Here is a 22184-nt window from a genome sequence, read left to right as displayed (position 1 = left end):
AAGCACCGCCAGCATTCAAAAGTGACCAAAACATCAGCCAGGAAGCATAGGAACTGAGAAGTGGTCTGTGGTCACCACCTGCAGAACCACTCCTTTATTGGGGGTGTCTTGCTAATTGCCTATAATTTCCACCTGTTGTCTATTCCATTTGCACAACAGCATGTGAAATGTATTGTCAATCAGTGTTGCTTCCTAAGTGGACAGTTTGATTTCACAGAAGTGTGATTGACTTGGAGTTACATTGTGTTGTTTAAGTGTTCCCTTTATTTTTTTGAGCAGTGTAGTTAATTATTCGATAAATAGCATGTCATCACATGAATGATAGTCACGTTTTTTTTTACATTTGACAGCCCTATTTTGAATTGAACAGTCAATATTCTGATATTGAGAGAAATTGATAAGAAATATGCATGGTCAAGACATTGCCTTCTCCCATGAGAGACCTGGGATCTAATCCCGCCAGTATCAAAATCACATGCTGGTTTAGAATATCACATGTGATATGTTGGAAAACCACTTGTCTGAGTCACGTGAAAAATCCATGTAAAACTTCACGTGTCCGAAAACCATGTCTGGTCCGTGCATTTTTTGTTTTCACGTGACATTTCTCACGTGATTTGTTAAAAATGTGTTTTGTCATGTGATTTTCATGTTTTTTGTTGTTTTAAGGGCACTCAGTGCAGCAACCCCCTAACTAATAAACATGTACGTGTAGACAACCAGACTAAATAGCCCTTAGTGCATTGCTGTTGTAACTCACTTGACCAGTATCCTACATGGATTTTTTAAATCTGATGTCCCCCCAGGTGAAATGGAGAGGGGAGAGAGGTTGCTTACAAATGTGTATATCAATGTTCAGTTATGGACTTCTTTCAAATTATGTATTATGCCAACATAAGAACACGCAAAAAGTTTGAATTTGACTCTGATGGTGGCACGCTCAGTGGTGTAAAGTAACTAAGTAAAAATACTTTGAAGTACTACTTAAGTCGGTACTTTTTTCAGTATCTGTACTTTACTATTCATATTTTTGACAACTTCTATTTTTACTCCACTAAATTCCTAAAGATATGTACTTTTTACTCCCATACATTTTCCCTGACCCCCAAAAGTGCTTGTAACATTTCAAATGCTCAGTCTGAAAGCGTTCAAAATACAATGAAAATACATTATCTATACAGCTTAAAACAACAATCCAATGTGAAAACAAGTTGACGTTGAGGTTAAACAAAGTGTGCGTTCATCAATTTACCTGATTTTGCTAACTGTTACTATGGACAAAAATCAAGATGCTAATATTGTTGTAATGGTTTTTGTATATAAAAAAAAACCGTATAGATCAATTTGAGCAAATTCTGAATTTGCGATTAATCGTTTGCTAAATTGCGGAATGATTTATACTGAACAACAAGTTTTCCCAAAACGTTCTTGTATATTCTTGAACAGACTTTGAGATATGTTTGCTCCGCTCAGTGGATGTGCAGGGTGTGGCTTGAAGCAATGATTGACCCAATTAAAGGGAAGCGATATATTTTGAAGCCACAACACAACCCCTCCCCGTTTTTCCCTGGTCGTTCAGTACTGCGCCGTTTCCGTTAAATTGAACGTTCTATTACGTTTTAATGTACTGAACGCAGCCCTGCTCTGAGGTCACTGACCTGGCTTCCTGCGGACTGGTCTTTTCTTGCCGCTGCAGAACCGAATTTTGTTGAAGACAGTAAATATATGCCTCTCACACAAGGAGCGGGGATCTTTGTTGGGGCTGGTGCGCCGTTTCGAAGTAGCGACCTTTTCGCTGTTTGCCTCTCTTGCTTGACGTTTCTGTCGTATCAGGGAGCTGGCGAGCGCCGCCGCCATCTCCCCGGTAGACTAACCTTAGTGTAGACCACTTGGATCGTCTCCGCATCTACTATGAGCGAGATGTTGTCAAGATATTGCTGAGGGTGCTGGTTATGGCTGGTCCAATGCATAAGGTTGCATAAGTGCGCCATAATGATAAATATGTAACGTTAGGTAAGGTGCATAAAATGACTGAACTTGCTGAATGCTGAAATCAAACATATTTGCGATCTAAATAATGGTAACAACATCGATATACATATGAAATATTGCAAAGGCAGTCTTTACAAATAGGTAGGCTACTATATCTCTAAATAAACTCATTTGTATTTTACATTCAGCACATTGTTTCTCCAAGGTACTCCTCTTTATCTCCAGTCCAGATTATTCCCAGTTATCCTGATAAAATGTCCCGTAAATAGTTTCATTATCCATCGTTTTCACTCCTCGTCAATTTCTAGTGCTCGACATTGCACAACTTTCTGAGTTCACTGTTCATGTACGCGGACACACTGTTCACCAGCCCGCGGACGGCATTGCCTTTTGGTCTACTACGGGCTCGGGGCTCGACACTCGAGCCGCAGGTAAAAAAAAAAAAAAAAAGAAGCCAAATTCGAAACCTCAATGTTCTCTGGAAGACGGAGAGTTACAACAAGTTGGAGAACAGTCGGAAAATATATGTTGCCATGACAGGTAATGAGCATCCTAAACTGACATCATTCTTACACATTGGGTGCACACTAGGTGAATCAATCGTCCCACGTCATTTCTTAAAAATGTGGATTTTTTTCCCCCACGTTTCAACCAACGTGGAATAGTCGTTGAATTGACGTCTGTGCCCAGTGGGAAAAATCGAAGCACAAATCTCACTTGTAGCCTGTGGTGAAAAGTACTATCAAAGCAACCGGTGAAGTCCACTCTTCATTGCCTGGTTTGCAAACAGCCTTTCTTTTTCGCTCTATGCAATCCTACGTGACTGTGGTTCGGATGAGGAATTCTCGGAGGCTGAGAGAAAGAGAGGGAGAGAAAACCAGCGAGAGAGGGGGAGCGGGTTTTAGCGAGTGTGTGTGTGGTTGAGAGAGAGAGGGAAAAAGGAGGGAGAGTTAGTGAGAAGTGGTGGTGGTGCATTGTAAACGAAAGTGATGGTGGGCTGCTTGGCAGTAGGTGCGCCAACAGCAGTTAAATTCCATAATTCAAGGCTATGAGAAAGGCAGTTCTCCATTACACAAACAGATCTCGCGCACCAGACATACTTCCTGCGCGCAATATAGCCCATGGACTGGGGGCGAGGTAACGCAAACCTAGTCCCTAGGCTAGTAGCCTGTATCTGTACCTGTAGCCTACCACACACATGGACCAGCTGGATACCGGCTGTCCCGAGGCACTGCTTCTTTCTACCCTTATACTGTAAACCTAATTGAAAAAGAGAGGGTATAGCAATTTTTTTTCTTCCCACCTTTATTTAACCAGGTAGGCCAGTTGAGAACAAGTTCTCATTTACAACTGCGACCTGGCCAAGATAAAGCAAAGCAGTGCGATACAAACAACACAGAGTTACACATGGAATAAGCAAACGTACAGTCAATGACACAATATTAAAGTCTATATACAGCATGTGCAAATGAAGTAAGATTAGGGAGGTAAGGCAATAAATAGACCGTAGTGGCTAAGTAATTACAATTTAGCAATTTAACACTGGAGTGATAGATGTGCAGAAGATGAATGTGCAAGTAGAGATACTGGGGTGCAAAGGAGCAAAACAATAAATAAATAACAATATGGGGATGAGGTAGTTGGATGGTCTATGTACAGGTGCAATGATCTGTAAGCTGCTCTGACAGCTGATGGTTAAAACTTCTTAGGGCTAGGGGGCAGTATTCGGAAGTTCGGATGACTGACGTGCCCAAAGTAAACTGCATGTTACTCAGGCCCAGAAGTTAAGATATGCATATAATTGGTAGTATTGGATAGACAACACTCTGAAGTTTCCATAACTGTTCGAATAATGTATGTGAGTATAACAGAGCTGATATGGCAGGCAAAATTTGGGGTTGTACCTGGTAGGTTCATTGATAATTTGTGTGAGATTGAGGGCATCTAGCTTAGATTGTAGGATGGCCGGGGTGTTAAGCATATACCCAAATTGAATTCAGAGGCTAAATATTTGTATGTCAGCTACCAAGCGTGGAATCCAATGATGTACTCTTCTTGATGTTATCCTCACAAATAATTTTCATGACCTCTCTCAAACTGGACAGTTTTATCTCAATCTCTTTATTCAAAGACTCAATCATGGACACTCTTACTGACAGTTGTGGCTGCTTTGCATGATGTATTGTTGTCTACCTTCTTGCCCTTTGTGCTGTTGTCTGTGCCCAATAATGTTTGTACCATGTTTTGTGTTGCTACCATCCTGTGTTGTCATGCGTTGCTGTCATGCTATGTTGTTGTCTAGGTCTCTCTTTGTGTAGTGTTGTCTCTCTTGTCGTGATGTGTGTTTTGTCCTATATTTATAGAATTGTTTAATATATATTTTTAATCCCAGCCCCAGTAGAAGGCCGTTTGCCTTTTGGTAGGCAGTCATTGTAAATAAGAATGTTCTTAACTGACTTGCCTAGGTAAATAAAGGTTAATATAAAATAAAAATGTATTGTATCCGATTAATCCAAGTAAGTAGATGCAGCAGGGGGGCAATAAAGTAATTCGATTCGCTTTGATTGATGACCATAGGCACATTGAAACAGATGATATCAGCAATGAAGGTCCAATGGTCTGATCATTCATGGCTATCCTATACCACATTGTGCTGAGAAATGGCTTTAGGACACTTCCATAAACAGGGCGATCTCTTGTCATAGCCCATCACTTAATATTCCCATCTCTTATTTGTCCGGAATGATAGCGCAGTTGTGGAGTATTTTGGTGATTCTCATGTTTTAGCAACTGAGACAATTCGATCCAGTGCAGCTTTTTTTTTTAGGTTACAGCGAGTGACACGCACGCAAGTGAATCCTCCACCGTGAACAAGTCACACACTCATGCTGTTCTAAAATGGATCACCGAGCGGGCCTCTCTCTCTCTCTCTCCAAACCCCTCTGTCGTGTCAAGCGCAAATTATTCACTCAGGATACTCCTCGCTGTGCATCTCTCAGGGCCGATGCAGGTTAAAAGTGTCTTGTTCCATGTGGCACAGGGACATTTTTGGGGGGGGGAACTCAATCAGGGTCTCAACTTACTGTTGATAGTTAGAATAGTAGAATATACAAGGTCAATTGTGGATGTGGAGCAGCAGTTTTTCACTGACAGTCACTCAATTAGCCCATGTCAGCTAACGTGTTTTATACTTGTAGTAATCATGGTTGAATTACCGAAAGGGGGCCCCCATTGATTCTGTTAGGGACTCTCACCAGATATCATATTAAAGACTGGGGATGGGCCAACAAAATGTTGCTTAGGGCCGGCTCTGATCGCATGGGGAGGCAGGTAGCCTAGTGGTTAGAGCGTTGGACTAGTGACCGAAAGGTTGCAAGATCGAATCCCAGAGCTGACAAGGTAATAATCTGTCTTTCTGCCCCTGAACAAGGCTGTCATTGAAAATAAGAATTTGTTCTTAACCGACTTGCCTAGTTAAATAAAGGTAAAATAAAAAATACAAATATGTGGGTGCCAGGAGCCACTACGGTCCTTGGATGTACACAGAGAGCTAATAATAATAATAATATGCATGTCAATCTTTCCTGGCTGAAAGTGGAGGAGAGATTAACTTTAAGTGGAGGTATTGACATGTTGAATGCACCAAGCTGTCTGTTTGAACTACTGGCACACAGCCATGCATACCCCACAAGACATGCCTCTTCACATTCCCCATGTCCAGAACAGACTATGGGAGGCGCACAGTACTACACCACTACCACATATCTACAGTACAAAACCCACGTGTACATAGAGCAATGACTACATGAAACTATTCCACATCAAGTAGTAAAGCAGTAAAATTTGATTTAAAAAAATAGATAAAAATACACCTTATGGAACAGCGGGGACTGTGAAGCAACACAAACAGACACACACACGATAACATACACACTATACATACACGTACACGTGGGTTTTGTACTGTAGATATGTGGTAGTGGTGGAGTAGTGGCCTGAGGGCACACAGTGTGTTGTGAAATCTGTGAATGTATTGTAATGTTTTAAAACTGCATAAACTGCCTTAATTTTGCTGAACCCCAGGAAGAGCCCTTGGCAGCAGCTAATGGGTATCCATAATAAATAAAAATACAAAATGATGAGTTCATCCCTGGGCTACATCATGACGCATGCCCACTGGGCTAAGTTGTGTCGTATAATTTTTCTGGTTGAGTCCATTTGGGCTGTAAATGCATTCCAAATGCAGTGATGTCCTTTGCTGACTTTGTCACAAGTAAAAGTTGATCAATCAGTAGGCCTAATAGCGACGACTGGAGATTTATCGGTCAGTGACTGAATGGGAATTCATATGGATTTTTTTATCCATTTTAGAATAAGGCTGTAATGTAACAAAATGTCGAAAAAGTCAAGGGGTCTGAATACTTTCTGAAGGCACTGTACGTACATACATACATACACAGTACCTTCGGAAAGTATTGAGACCCCTTCACTTTTTCAACATTTTGTTACATTACAGCCTTATTCTAAAATATATCTTTTTTGTTATCCTCAGCAATCTACACACAATACCCCATAATGACAAAGTGAAAACAGGTTTTTAGAATTTTTTGCAAATGTATTACATATAAATAAAAAACAGAAATACCTTATTTACATAAATATTCAGCCCCTTTGCAATGAGACTCGAAATTGAGCACAGGTGCATCCTGTTTCCATTGATCATCCTTGAGATGTTTCTACAACTTGATTAGAGTCCACCTGTGGTAAATTCAATTGATTGGACATGATTTGGAAAGACACACACCTGTCTATATAAGTTCCCACAGTTGACAGTGCATGTCAGAGAAAAAACCAAGCCATGAGGACGAAGGAATTGTCCGTAGAGCTCCGAGACAAGATTGTGTTGAGGCACAGATCTGGGGAAGGGTACCAAAACATTTCTGCAGCATTGAAGGTCCCCAAGAACACAGTGGCCTCCATCATTCTTAAATGAAAGAAGTTTGGAACCACCACGATTCTTCCTAAGCCACTCCTCAGTAAAAGACACATGACAGCCAGCTTGGAGTTTGCCAAAAGACACCTAAAGACTCAGACCATGAGAAACAAGATTATCGGGTCTGATGAAACCAAGACACAGTGGCCTCAATCATTCTTAAATGGAAGATGTTTGGAACCACCAAGACTCTTAGCACAATCTTGGCATTCTCTCAACCAGCTTCATGAGTTAGTCACCTGGAATGCATTTAAATTAACAGGTTTGCCTTGTTAAAAGTTATTTTGTGGAGTTTCTTTTCTTCTTAATGCATTTGAGCCAATCAGTTGTGCTATGACAAGGTAGGGGTGGTATACAGAAGATAGCCCTAATAACTTTTGAGAAAATGGCCCTTGAATGTTTTGGTACCTACTGGAGAGGTCTTTTGTCTCCCTTAATTTGGTTTTCATACAGGATGTTCACAGTCAGACTGTTGGAAAAGGTCAGACATTTCAGTTGCCCAGGCTCCCCCTTTGGATAGATCCAATTGAAAAACTTTACTAGCTATTCTGGCAGTTGGCATATCCAACAGTCTATTCCAAAGTCTCACCATACACACCTTCCATCTCACCTCACAGGGTTCCCAGCCCATGTCCCCAGTTATTGCAAGTATAGGTGCAAACTTGTGGACACCTAAAAAGTAACGTACTGCTCTGTTATGGATATGTTCATTTTTGAGATACCTCTTTGCACCCCACACTCCTGCTGAATAGTCCAGAACAGGACACATGCATGTCTGATACAGTTTGGAATACGTAGCATAACCAATATCTTTGAGTGTTTCTGTTTTTCTATAACTCCCCCAAGAGCTCTACTTCCTGATTCGGACAGGGCAGATGTTCCGTATAGAAAGGTAATATGTTCATTAAAAAAAAAGACCAAATATATAGAATTGTTACTGAACTCAAGAATGTCTTCACCAAAACACTTCTCTTAGTACCTGTTTTTCTAAAATTCATTATCTGTGTTTTTGTCCGGTAGTCATGAGTCTCCATCTTTTACAACAATTGACTGCACATAATAACATGTTCTGCAGGTCTTGTTCAGTTTCAGCCATCAAAATAATATCATCAGTATATAAAAGGATACTTAGCATTTCATCATATCTTACTCCAATGTTTAACTGTTTAATATATTTTGAAAAATAATTTACTAACATAGCAAACAGTCGGTGATAAGGCGTGTCTTTGTTTTACACCCGAGGGTGTGGGAAACCAATCGTAACAATTTTCATTAATTCGCACACAAGCAATTGGTACTTTGTAAAGAGACTGGATTGCGTGATAATTTCCCATCAACTCCTGTCTTTAACAAACTATAGGCTAAAATATCCCTATTTACAAAATCAAACGTTTTCTGGAAATCAATGAAACATGCAAAAGTAGGCTTCTCTTCGTGTAATCTATTTCTGATTATTCTACAGACCGAGAAGATATGATCTATACAGGCTCTGCGTGATACACAGTGATGGGACAGAATGGATAGAGGGCATGTAAACCATTAGACTGCATGGAGCTTGGTTTGGCTGCCAACCTCGTTCTCTATAATTCTCCTGATTGCCACTCAACCCCCCCAGCTCTGAGAGTAGAGGACCCATGTGACTCACAGAGAGGATGCCATGATTAGTTTTCTCACTGACCTGCTTCAGCGAATCAGCAGTGGTAGGCCTACAGTTGGCTGCTGATACTGTGGCCGTGAGTGGCTCAGTTGATTGAGTGTGGTGCTTGCAAAGCCAGAGGTTGTGGGTTTTATTCCCGCTGGGGCCACCCAAAAGCATGACTGAAAGACAATTTGGATAAATTGTATATGTTGTTATACTATAAGTACCTTAACACTGGAGTTAAAACCATGAGTTTATGAGGAATCAATGGGTATTTTAGCTGGTACATAAAATAATTTTCCAAAATTGGTAATTACCTGGTACCAAATGGTGCAAACTAATTAACCTGTTTGGGCTGCAGGGGCAGTATTGAGTAGCCTGGATAAAAGGTGCCCATTTCAAACGGCCTCGTACTCAATTCTTGCTCGTACAATATGCATATTATCATTACTATTGGATAGAAAACACTCACTAGTTTCTAAAACCGGTTGAATTATATCTGTGAGTAAAACAGAACTCATTTTGCAGCAAACTTCCTGACAGGTAGTGGAAAATCTGAAATCGATGCTCTGTTCTAGGGCCTGCCTATAAATGTGCTTGATATTTATTAGTATACATGCACTTCATACGCCCTCCACTAGATGTCAACAGGCAGTGAGAGAAGAAATGGAGTGTATAACATGATCTGAGGTCGAATAAAAGCTCTTGGCATGACGTGACACCAATTTCCTGTTTTCTGGAACGCGCGAGAAGGGACCTGGTATTGCCTTCTGAAAAGCTGTCGTTATAGACGACTAATATCTCCGGCTTTGATTTTATTTGATAAATGTGACAATATCATCGTAAAGTATGTTTTTTCAATATAGTTTTATTAGATTATTGAAATTTTTTCGGGACGTTAGGCGTGTTGCTTTGTCTGCGTTTGTTCACGAAGGAGAGCTTCGCGCCACTTTGCTAGCTTTCCGTGCTAATTGACTGGAGAAGAGGACATTCTAAAACCAAACAACGATTGTTCCCGACAAAGGACCCCTTGTACAACATTCTGATGGAAGATCATCAAAAGTAGGACCCATTTTATGATGCTATTTCATATATCTGTCGAACATGTGTACTATTAGTTTGCGCCCAGATTTTGGGCACTCTCTCGCTATAACTAAGCTGGATGTCGTAATGAAGTTATTTTTAGAATTCTAACACGGCGATTGCATTAAGAACTAGTGTATCTATCATTTCCTATACAACATGTATTTCTTAGTAACGTTTATGAATAGTTATTTGGTCAGAATAGTTCAGTGTCATAAAAATATCCGGACTTTCTGGGAAAAAGATGCTACGTTAGCACAATGTATAACCACTGATTTCAGCTCTAAATATGCACATTTTCGAACAAAACATAAGTGTATGTATAACCTGATGTTATAGGACTGTCATCTGATGAAGCTTATCAAGGTTAGTCAAAAATTATATATCTTTTGCTGGTTTGTTACGATCGCTAACTTTTGCTGCTGGTAAATGGCTTGTGTTTATGGCTATTGTGGTAAGCTAATATAATGCTATATTGTGTTTTCGCTGTAAAACACTTAAGAAATCGGAAATATTGGCTGGAATCACAAGATGCTTGTCTTTCATTTGCTGTACACCATGTATTTTTCAGAAATGTTTTATGATGAGTATTTAGGTATTTCACGTTGGTGTCTGTAATTACTCTGGCTGCTTCGGTGCTATTTGTGACGGTAGCTGTGATGGTAGCTGCAATGTAAAACTGATTTATACCTCAAATATGCACATTTTTCGAACAAAACATAGATTTATTGTATAACATGTTATAAGACTGTCATCTGATGAAGTTGTTTCTTGGTTAGTTTGGTTGGTTTTGTGCATGCTACCTGTGCTGTGAAAAATGTCTGTCCTTTTTTGTATTTGGTGGTGAGCTAACATAAATATACATGGTGTTTTCGCTGTAAAACATTTTAAAAATCGGACATGTTGGCTGGATTCACAAGATGTTTATCTTTCATTTGCTGTATTGGACTTGTTAATGTGTGAAAGTTAAATATTTCTAAAAAATATATTTTGAATTTCGCGCCCTGCACTTGGCCTGGCTGTTGTCATAAGTGTACCGACGTCGGGCTTGCAGCCCAAAGAAGTTAATATTATACCACAGCATTGTTGAATACTTGTATCTGATTGGTTAGAAAGGCATTCTAGAATGGACATTAAAACCAGCTATTAGAAAACATTGTACCATTAAACTTTTTCAAACCGTTAACTTCTACTTGGTACTCATCCCGGATCCGGGAGCACCCTCATCAGTAAAAAAGCTGACTAGCATAGCCTAGCATAGCGCCACAAGTAAATACTAGCATCTAAATATCATGAAATCACAAGTCCAAGACACCAGATGAAAGATACACATCTTGTGAATCCAGCCATCATTTCTGATTTTTAAAATGTTTTACAGGGAAGACACAATATGTATTTCTATTAGCTAACCACGATAGCAAAAGACCCAACTTTTTTTTCTCCACCATTTCTTTACTGCATAGGTAGCTATCACAAATTTGACCAAATAAATATATAAATAGTCACTAACCAAGAAACAACTTCATCAGATGACAGTCTTATAACAGATTTATTGTATAGCATATGTTTTGTTAGAAAAACGTGCATATTTCAGGTATAAATCATAGTTTTACATTGCAGCCACCATCACAACTCTCACCAAAGCAACTAGAATAACTACAGAGAGCAACGTGAATTACCTAAATACTCATCATAAAACATTTATGAAAAATACACAGTGTACAGCAAATGAAAGACAAACATCTTGTGAATCCAGCCAATATTTCAGATTTTTTAAGTGTTTTACAGCGAAAACACAATATAGCATTATATTAGCTTACTACAATAGCCTACCACACAGCCCAATTCATTCAACATAACGTTGGCGATAGCGAATAATCCAGCAAACGATATTAATTTTTTCACTAACCTTCTCAAACTCCATCAGATGACAGTCCTATAACATCATATTACACAATACATATATGGTTTGTTCGAAAATGTGCATATTTAGTGGCACAAATCGTGGTTTTACAATGTGAATAGTAGCCAAACTGCAAACAATGTCGGGAGAAATCTTGGGAGAGGCACCTAATCTAATCAATAACTAATCATAAACTTGACTAAAAAAATACAGGTTGGACAGCAAATTAAAGATACATTAGTTCTTAATGCAACCGCTGTGTTAGATTTTTAAAATTAAGTTTAATTTGGGAACGAATTTTTACAAAGTGGAAATGGCGCCCCCCTATTGACAAAAGGTTTTAATCAGTCTAAATTACCCTGGGACCATTGAGGAATATTAGGTCATCTGAATATTTGTAGTATTATTTCTAAGAGTGAACAGGTAGAAAATGTATTGAATTTGTTTCTCTGCAACATGGCTGAAGAAATCTTCTCCTATTTCTGCCTTGAATGTCCCTGGATATTCCATATTCAAGAGGGACAGGTGAGAAGACAGAGGGGGTGGATTGCTTTTGTACATGAAAAATAACTTTAAATGCAATCGTATCATTTGGAAACATGCCAATGACCTTGAATATATGGGGCTGAATGTCTTCCTCTCCCCTCATATGTCTCACTATTATTGGATTATATCGACCACCGAAATCTGATATCTCGTTTTATGACCTTCTAAATGCCATGCTTAAAGAATGTGATCATTAAGGAGATCATCTTCATGGGCGATTTCAATATAAACTGGGAAAACAAAACTTGCAGGAAAACTCTAAGAGATCAGACTATTTCAACCTGACCCTATTTATTGCCATTCCTCCTCACGCCATTTGCACACACTGTATATAGACTCTCTTTTTTTTCTATTGTGTTATTGACTGTACGCTTGTTTATTCCATGTAACTCTGTGTTGTTGTTTCTGTCGCACTGCTTTGCTTTATCTTGGCCAGGTCGCAGTTGTAAACGAGAACTCGTTCTCAACTAGCTTACCTGGTTAAATAAAGGTTCAATCAAATTTTAAATATCATGCTCAAGGAAAGCACCTCTAGTACAACAAGGGCAGTAACTAGAGGGGATTGCATTGTCCCTTTGACACAGTAAATTCGGTCAATCGGCCTTCTCTGTTAGAGCTACAATATACTGGAATGCAATGCCCATGGACTAGAGAAGCTGCACGGATTATTGTACTTTTAAAATGTTAATTGAAAACATGGCTCAAATCTATCCAAACCTGTACACATGAGTTATGTGGTTCCGCATATGTAAGACGACAGTTGATAGTGTTGTTGTTGTTGTTAGAATGATATATTATTGGATGTAATTTGCATTTTGAATGAGTATTTCAATTGTGGCTGTGTAATTGCCCTTACCTGCCCTGGGACTACTGGTGCAAATTAGCTTTTGGCTAACCCCGGGACATTTACATGAATGTTGCATTATTGTAATATTGATGTTGATGAATGTGCATTGTCCCCTATAAATAAATAAACTTCCTATATCGGGACAGTTGGAAAAAATATCGGGACACGTTGCAATCATGATGGAAATAGTGGAAAACATGTTATTTATACAGGTAAATGTGTGCTTTAGTATTGTTTGCTTTGGCAACTGTGGTACAAGTGGGATCTACGCCTCCGTTCTGTACATTACATTCGAAAAATGAACTCCGCTGTGTCGTCCATTATTTCCAAGGTAATTTAAAGAATTATCTCTTACATAATTACTCGTACTATTGTGTTATGACCATTTTACTATGTAATTAGGAAATAAATTCCAGAAAAACATTTGTAGCGCAACAAGTGCTACCAACATGTCATAATTAGAAAATGCTGCAGAAATAAAACGCAATTAAAATGTTATGAAAGTTTGCTTGATGAAATTCCAGGCAATAACCTCCAAAACCATTTGACCAAGCAGATCATCCAATCTAGGTGTCATCACCTAACACCCAATCACAACTCTTTTTCAGTCTTAGACACCCATTCTTTGGCCAATAAGGAGGTTAATCCACCTGTTTCAAGCTACTAGTGAATCCTAACACAGAATATACAGTAACTGTTCCCTCCTTTTATTGACTTACACATGGCTTTAAAGGGATAGTGCAACATTTTGTAAATGTACCTCTTTTTCTACTCATGAACTCACGGATAGCATTTGTATGTCTCTGCATGCAGTTTGAAGGAAATTTAAGGTAGTATCAGGAGCCATTGCTAACTAGCGCAATGACTGGAAGTCTACAGGAACAGCTAACATTTTATGTTTCTGCATGGTAGCTGTTCCTGTAGACTTTAAAAGGCTAACGTTAGTTAAAACACAACACCAGGGCTGCAGCTGAGTGTCAATGGACAGGCGGATCGATCCACTCGCTGCCTGCCGTGGGGGTGACGTTTTTGCGGTCCTCAAGGAGAGTTTTATGTTATGATGTTATTTTCTCCTCAAGGATTTTTAGATGAAATGTTCTACTCTAAATGATCCACTGCCTCCTCTATTCTTGATCCTGAGTTGGCTCTAGAAATTGTAGCCTCCATATTTATTCCTCTGGCAGATAAACTTGCCCCTTTTAAACAATTCAGAGTTAAAGATATGGAGGGTTAGCTCTTCGAAGCTATCTGAGCTCATTCAGACCAGGCCTTGGACAAAGCAAGGATAACTGACTAGTGGATTGGCATTCTTTCAGACAACTGAAAAACATATGTATTATTTTGATTAAGAAAGCTAAATCAAGCTACTTTTTAAGCTCCATCTCTGACTCTGCTGCTGATCCTTCAACATTTTGTAAAAAAAAGTTAATGCACTAAAGCGTACAAATTTCTCTTCTTCCATGCTTAAGCAAGTTCTGTCTGACCCTGGCATCATTACGTGAGAAGAATGTGATACTTTTAACCAGCATTTTATCATCTCGGCAGTTTTTTTTATTTCAGAGAAACGGTGGTGTGTTTTAACCTGGTTGACTGCTCTTCCCTCTCCCAGCCTCTAGCTGACTCTGTGGTTAACCCGTCTTCTTTTAATGAATGTTTGTTTTCATTTTCAACAATCTACTACCTGTGATGTCCTAGATGCCTTGCTTAAGATTGGGGCTTATATGCGTGATCCAATTTTGCTTCAGCTCTCTGCCCCCGTTTGCGGAATTATTAACCTGACGATTATATCTGGTACTATCCCCAAGGTTTGGAAGGTGACCTAAATAACTATCACCCTATTTTAAAAACTTTCTTACCTGGCTAAAATTTTCTAATCTCAGCCAAGATCTTTCTTATCTATGAAATCAAATGTTATTTGTCACATGCGCTGAATACAATGCTCACTTAATGCAGTTCAAGACATAGAGTTAAGAAAATATTTACTAACTAAACTAATGGAAAATATAAAAAGTAACACAAATTTACCTAACAATAACGTACATCAGTCGAGTTTTAGAATAGGTCAAAGTACTATCATACGATAACATACGCACTATACACACACGTACACATGGATTTTGTATTGTAGATGTGGTAGTAGAGTAGTGGCCTGAGGGCACACACTTGATGTGTCATGAAAAGTGTTATGAAATGTAATGCCAGGTAATATTTTAAACTGCCTTAATGTTGCTGGACCCCAGGAAGAGTAGCTGCTGCCTTGGCAGCAGCTAATGGGGATCCTTAATAAATACAAATATCTAGGCATCTGGATATACAAAAATCTGTCATTTAAAAAACATTGATTAGTTAGTTAAGAAGCTGAGAATAAAAATGGGCTCCATCTATACAAATAGGTTGTGCCTCTCGCTAAATAGTAGAAAGCACATTCAGTCGACGTTCCTACCGGTCCAAGACTATGATGACATCATTAATATGAACGCAGCTACCACTTCATTAAAGCAGTTAGATGCGGTTCTCTACCGGAAAGTTGGTTGGCCCTCTGATGTCACGTACGTCGATACATTGCTATGTTTTCATAAAGCACAAAAACTCCCACTGTACCTAACATCATTACTAACCTTTAGTTACCACACCCGGTCTCTGGAAATTCCTTCGGTCTCTACTAAGTCAGGTAAATCAGCTTTTAGTTTTTTTGCACCTTATTTGTGGATCGATCTTAAAAATGTTGTTAAATGTGAAGTCTTGGTGCCTCTAGAGCAATTCATAAAACTGATTTCAGGACCTTATTACTGATGAATGTGGTTGTTTTTTTATGAGTGTGTTTTCTTTCTGCTTGCATTTTGTATTTGTATTTTGATGTGTGTATTTCTGTAATTCAGGGCTTATCTGTAAAACAGACTTTGGTCTCAGTATGACTCCCTGATAAAATACAAGTTAAATAAAAAATGTCAGATGACTAAAATTCATACTCTTTTTTTAAATATTTTTTTTCTTCTAAAACTCACTCATTTCATGTTGCATGCATCCAACTCGTTCTTGAAGTGTGAGTGAATAGGACAACTTTCCTACAACTTCCTCTCTGTGTGTATCTGGCTGAGTCAAACTACAGCACACAGTAGAGGCAGGAGGAGATTATGATGATGACTTATACGGTCTTATCTCCCGTGGGATAAGGAGGGAGGCAACGAGTGCAGTGTGTTTTTAAAGTGTTACTAGGTACACGAAAACCCTCTTGCCCGCCGACCTGCAAGCTATCGGCATTAAACATTCAAGTCAACGTGAATGTTAGCAAGTGTCTTGTTCTTCTTATTGTCATAATGCTGAGAACGCTCTGGCCCAGAGTCAACACTCCCCAGTACCCTGAATCTATTATAGTGCAGTTCTCTCTGCTCGAAAAGCATCTTCACAGCAAATAATATTTGAAATGATCTCAAATACTTTATCTGGGCTTGATTGACGGGATAGGCCGTCATTGTAAATAATAATTTGTTCTTAACTGACTTGCCTAGTTAAATAAAGGTTACATCAAAAAAAAAAAAAAAAAAAAATCCTGACACAATGGAACCAAGTAATGCAAACTTCTGCCCATCTGGCACTCCAGGCAGACTAAAGCAAACGCTACAAGTATTTGAAAGATTTCAAATAGTATTTGAACCCAGGTCTGTTGCACAGCTGTGTATATTAAGTGGCTGTGGGTAAATAGCCTTAGTAAACTGCCTCGTAAATAGCTGTGAAGACACACAAATGCAAATAATATGAGCACATAACGAGGCTACTGTACCATGAATCCTAGCAGCATAGAAAGCAAATACTGTGTATATTGATAGGTGAGTTATCCATGAGAAACATTGCCATCTAGTGTATGTTCATGAGAACTCTACTCTACTCCACTACAATGAACATCAGCACTGTCTGATCATATCTGAAGGATGAATGACTGATCTTAAACCCTAAACACAGTATGTTATCCTGTAGTTTACAAAGATATATCTCTTTGTATATTCTAAGAGATTGCACTGAAAGATAGCCTTGCTATTTTAGCCGGCACCCACGCATAGATATACTCTTACTTTATATGGCATATATTCCTCTGTTTCTCTCTCTCACACACACACGTTAAATGTTTGATGTGTCCACGTCTCTGAGCTCCATTCCACAACTAGTGACTAATTTAGAAATTTGGCTTCTGTAAAATGTATGAATCTGAAACACAACTGGCTTTTAAACGGAATCTAAAAACATCCAGGAGCCTCATCATGCACACACAGCAGCTGTAAGGTACGAGGGCAGCGGGGTATATTAGCCACCGGTTACATATGGTAAAATGTATATTCTGTGGTCAAATAAAATTCACTGGTCACTTTTTTTCAAGAGTGTGCTGCATTCTCCCATCAGTATCCTAAATGTAAGTAAATCACTGTACTCTTACTGCTTTCTTTATGCTTAAATAATGACCATCTCAAATTTTACAAAACAGTCAAGAATAAAATGTTATTGGATCAGAAATTCCCAACCCCCCCAAAAACCACACATACAAGAGGCTGGAAGCAGCACAGGGTTAGCTTCTGAGCAGCACCCCAAGAGCCGGTTAGGTGCCTTGCTCAAGATTTCTCTGTCCACCCTGGGAATTGAACCAAAAACCTTTTGGCTACTGGCACCCTCTCTTGAGACTGCCACCACCGTTTTATGATTGAGCGATATTACATAATGGATACCGTGTCCCTCTCTTCTACCATGTCTGGGCTAGTCTCTCATTTTGAGCCATGTCTGTAAGACAGATAATGAGCTATATCTAGGCTCATCTTCACATCATGTGTTGAGGGTGAAGTTTCCCATAACCCCAGACCTAGGACCAGATGAGGGGCAACTTCTACCTACTCTCTGCACAATCTAGCCAGGTGGGAGTGCTCATGTCAACCATTATGATGTTGTGACAAGCTGAGTGTTGACAAGCAACATAATTTAACGTGATCCTGCAGGTTAGCGCTGGGTTTCTTAAAACGCTATTAACGGGAGATTACATGAATCTCCGGGCTAAACTGGGCTTGATAGCAACGAAAAACCCACAACAATAAAAACAGCAGATCAGGCGTGTATTCATTAAGAACACCATTTACTGTTTAAGAAACAAATGGAAGAAAACACTGTGGGACCTACCCGAATGTGTCCAATAGAAACTCTCGTTTTCATTGCAGAACTTTTTCAGTTTGGAATAAACGGTTTGTTGCAAAACGTTTTGCAAAAGACGAAACGTTTTGCCATAGAATCAGCGTAATGAATACACCCCAGTTGATCTCTCTATGTTACCACGTCAAGTGATTATGATACCAGACAGCTGGTGTAGAATCTCTACTCTCGCCACAATTAAATAGCGACCAATCCGGAACACCGGGAGCCAAGGCTAATGAATGTAAAAAAAGATATACTTATTCGAGTATAATGCCATGTTCAAGTGCTAGTCGGAACTAGGAAACTCAAATGATAACTGGTTGTAGTTATACACGTGCCTCGTTCAATCAGTTATCAAGTCGGAAATGTCAGTTTCCTAGTTCCGGGTAGCACGTGAACGCATATACAGTTGATGTTGGAAGTTTACATACACTTAGGTTGAAGTCATTAAAACTCGTTTTTTCAACCACTCCACACATTTCTTGTTAACAAACTATAGTTTTGGCAAGTCGGTTAGGACATCTACTTTGTGCAAGACACAAGTAATTTTTTCAACAATTGATTACAGACAGATTACTTCACTTATAATTCACCGAATCACAATTCCAGTGGGTCAGAAGTTTACATACACTAAGTTGACTGTGCCTTTAAACTGCTTGGAAAATTCCAGAAAATGATGTCATGGCTTTAGAAGCTTCTGATTGACTAATTGACATCTAAGGCTAATTGGCATAATTTGAGTCAATTGGAGGTGTACCTGTGGATGTATATCAAGGCCTACCTTCAAACTCAGTGCCTCTTTGCTTGACATCATGGGAAAATCAAAAGAAATCAGCAAAGACCTCAGAAACAAAATTGTAGACCTCCACAAGTCTGGTTCATCCTTGGGAGCAATTTCCAAACGCCTGAAGGTACCACGTTCATCTGTACAAACAATAGTACGCAAGTATAAACACCTTGGGACCACGCAGCCGTCATACCGCTCAGGAAGGAGACGCGTTCTGTCTCCTAGAGATGAATGTACTTTGGTGCGAAAAGTGCAAATCAATCCCAGAACAACAGCAAAGGACCTTGTGAAGATGCTGGAGGAAACGGGTACAAAAGTATCTATATCCACAGTAAAACGAGTCCTATATCGACATAACCTGAAAGGCCGCTCAGCAAGGAAGAAGCCACTGCTCCAAAACCGCCATAAAAATGCCAGACTACGGTTTGCAACTGCACATGGGGACAAAGATCGTACTTTTTGGAGAAATGTCTACTGGTCTGATGAAACAAAAATAGAACTGTTTGGCCATAATGACCATCGTTATGTTTGGAGGAAAAAGTGGGAGGCTTGCAAGCTGAAGAACACCATCCCAACCGTGAAGCACGGGGTGGCAGCATCATGTTGTGCGGGTGCTTCGCTGCAGGAGGGACTGGTGCATTTCACAAAATAGATGGCATCATGAAGGTGGAAGATTATGTGGATATATTGAAACAACATCAGTCAGAAAGTTAAAGCTTGGTCGCAAATGGGTCTTCCAAATGGACAATGACCCCAAGCATACTTCCAAAGTTGTGGCAAAATGGCTTAAGGACAACAAAGTCAAGTTATTGGAGTGGCCATCACAAAGCCCTGACCTCAATCCCATAGAAAATTTGTGGGCAGAACTGAAAAGGCATGTGCGAGCAAGGAGGCCTACAAACCTGACTGTTACACCAGCTCTGTCAGGAGGAATGGGCCAAAATTCACCCAACTTATTGTAGGAAGCTTGCGGAAGGCTACCCGAAACATTTGACCCAAGTTAAACAATTTAAACGCAATGCTACCAAATACTAATTTAGCATATGTAAACTTCTGACCCACTGGGAATGTGCTGAAATAAATCATTCTTTACTATTATTCTGACGTTTCACATTCTTAAATAAAGTGGTGATCCTAACTGACCCAAGACAGGGAATTTTTACGAGGATTAAATGTCTGGAATTGTGAAACTGAGTTGAAATGTATTTGGCTAAGGTCTATGTAAACTTCCGATTTCAACTGTATATCTCAGGAAATGTACATAGTGAACTCGTACACATTGTCAATACGTAAATAGAATGCACTATTCCAGAACGTGACCTATTGTAGTTTGGTGGAAATCCCCATCAACTGAGGATGAGTCACCATTCTGTAGTTGGATGGACATTATCCAACCATTATGTCAAAATTATGTTGAAAATAATAAACTACATTTATCAATCTGACTCCAATATTATGTGAATAAATATAACAGGCCCTGTACGTCTCTGGAAGAATCCAATCAAGGTAGCGAGCCTTGCATCACCTCTCAGTATAACAATAACGAACATGTGTCTAACTTGCACCGTTATGCAATTATTATGAGACTAGATTCAAATAGCTAATCCTGGAAACCAATACCATTAATTTATTGAGGCAAGCAGATCAGAGATGTGAAGGTGGTACCCAAGCATGTGCTATGTGTATATAACAACTACCAATAGACCTGCTAAATTATAAGTGTATAGTCAATCAAACAATTTGTTGCGGTTTCGGGGGTTGTGTGGTGGATGCATGGTATGTGCCTGCAATGTTTCTTTGCTGTCCGTGGTCTTGGCAGCCAGAAAACAATGTGAAGTATTCCCCAGAGGCAGGGCAATGGACAGCTCAGGGGAAAACTTCTAGACTGCAGCTGAACAGCCACACCTGTCTCCAGTTGTAATCATAGCCAAACTGCAGACAGGTGAAACCAATCAGGGCCTCTACCTAACCTTGCGCTGGGTTTTCTTTCATTGATCCTGGTAGGTGAGGAAGTAGGACGTTATTGGGGGGGGGGTGTTCAACACACAATGTGTTCATGAAATACATGGTACATTAGACTACTCAGTTCAGAATAATATCTAAGAGAAAACTGTGATACATTTTAGTCATTTAGCAGACGCTCTTATCCAGAGCGACATACAGTAGTGAGAACATACATTTTCACCGTACTGGTCCCCCATGAGAATCGAATGCACAACCCTGGCGTTGCAAGCACCATGCTATACCAACTGAGCCACACATGAGCTTGGTAGTGAGTTCTAAAATGAACAAATTCATGTCTTTTTAACCAAATTCAAAAAGAAACTCACCCCCCAACCTAAATTAAAATGCATTTGCACTTCACTAGTAAAAACAAAACATATGACAACACACCCAGATTCTAGTCTAATCAACTATGTAAATGATAGGACCGCACCCCTGTGTCACTCCTCTTTAAACTAGCTGCAGTGCGAAAAACAAAATAACAGTTTCCCTGTAACAATACATCCATAGCACTTACAGTACAATAAAACATGTCAATTCATAGCTCTTTCTGAACTCTTAAAACATGACAATTTAATTCACACAGGAACATTCATTTTCATTGATTCAAGTTTCATCAGTCTTCACAACTCTCCTGTGACCCCAGGACTTCCTTGGGAACGTTTCTTCCTCGAGATTGCCACCAATAAGGTGTGTTTGACCCCTGTGATAGTCAGCCATCCAAACAATGTCATAAATCGTGATTGAGTAATTGCGCTGGGACTAGGCACAAGAAAGACGCGAGTATCACCTTCTCTCATTCTTCCACTACACTACCACTTGAATGTCAATGTCAGAGTGGGAAGAATTAACGTTTGCGATTTCAGTGGTGGAAAAAGTATCCAATTGTCATACTTGAGTTAAAGTGAAAGTCGCCCAGTAAAATACTACTTGAGTAAAAGTCAAAGTATTCGGTTTTAAATATACTTTAGTATCAAAAGTAAATGTAATTGGTAAAATATAACTATCAAAAGTAAAAGTATAAATAATTTAGAATTCCTTATATTAAGCAAACCAGATGGCACGATGTTCTTGTTTTTTTACAGATAGCCAGGGGCACACTCCAACATTCAGACATCATTTACAAACGAAGCATTTGTGTTTAGTGAGTCTGCCAGATCAGAGGTAGTAGGGATGACCAGGAATGTTCTCTTGATAAGTGTGTGAATTGGACCATCTTCC

The 22184-nt window shown here is 39.4% G+C and overlaps 1 protein-coding gene across 2 annotated transcripts in view; it reads right to left on the bottom strand.

Moving 5' to 3' along the window:
* The window catches only part of LOC120018848 (fibroblast growth factor 12-like), a 63695-nt gene that overhangs the window by 24180 nt on the left and 17331 nt on the right, over window positions 1–22184 (bottom strand). Inside the window, exon 1 of one of the 2 annotated variants that reach the window (XM_038962067.1) lies at window positions 1659–1857. The exons of the other annotated variant lie outside the window; for it this stretch is intronic. Coding sequence (XP_038817995.1) covers window positions 1659–1857 — 199 coding nt within the window. Of the gene's footprint in view, window positions 1–1658; window positions 1858–22184 lie in introns of those variants that run through there. 2 annotated transcript variants of the gene reach the window in all.

The sequence above is a fragment of the Salvelinus namaycush genome, chromosome 23 (genome assembly GCF_016432855.1).
Source record: "Salvelinus namaycush isolate Seneca chromosome 23, SaNama_1.0, whole genome shotgun sequence".
Lineage (NCBI taxonomy): Eukaryota > Metazoa > Chordata > Actinopteri > Salmoniformes > Salmonidae > Salvelinus > Salvelinus namaycush.
The sequence above is the reverse complement of the archived record's forward strand: the minus strand, read 5'-3'. Positions and strand labels throughout refer to the sequence as shown.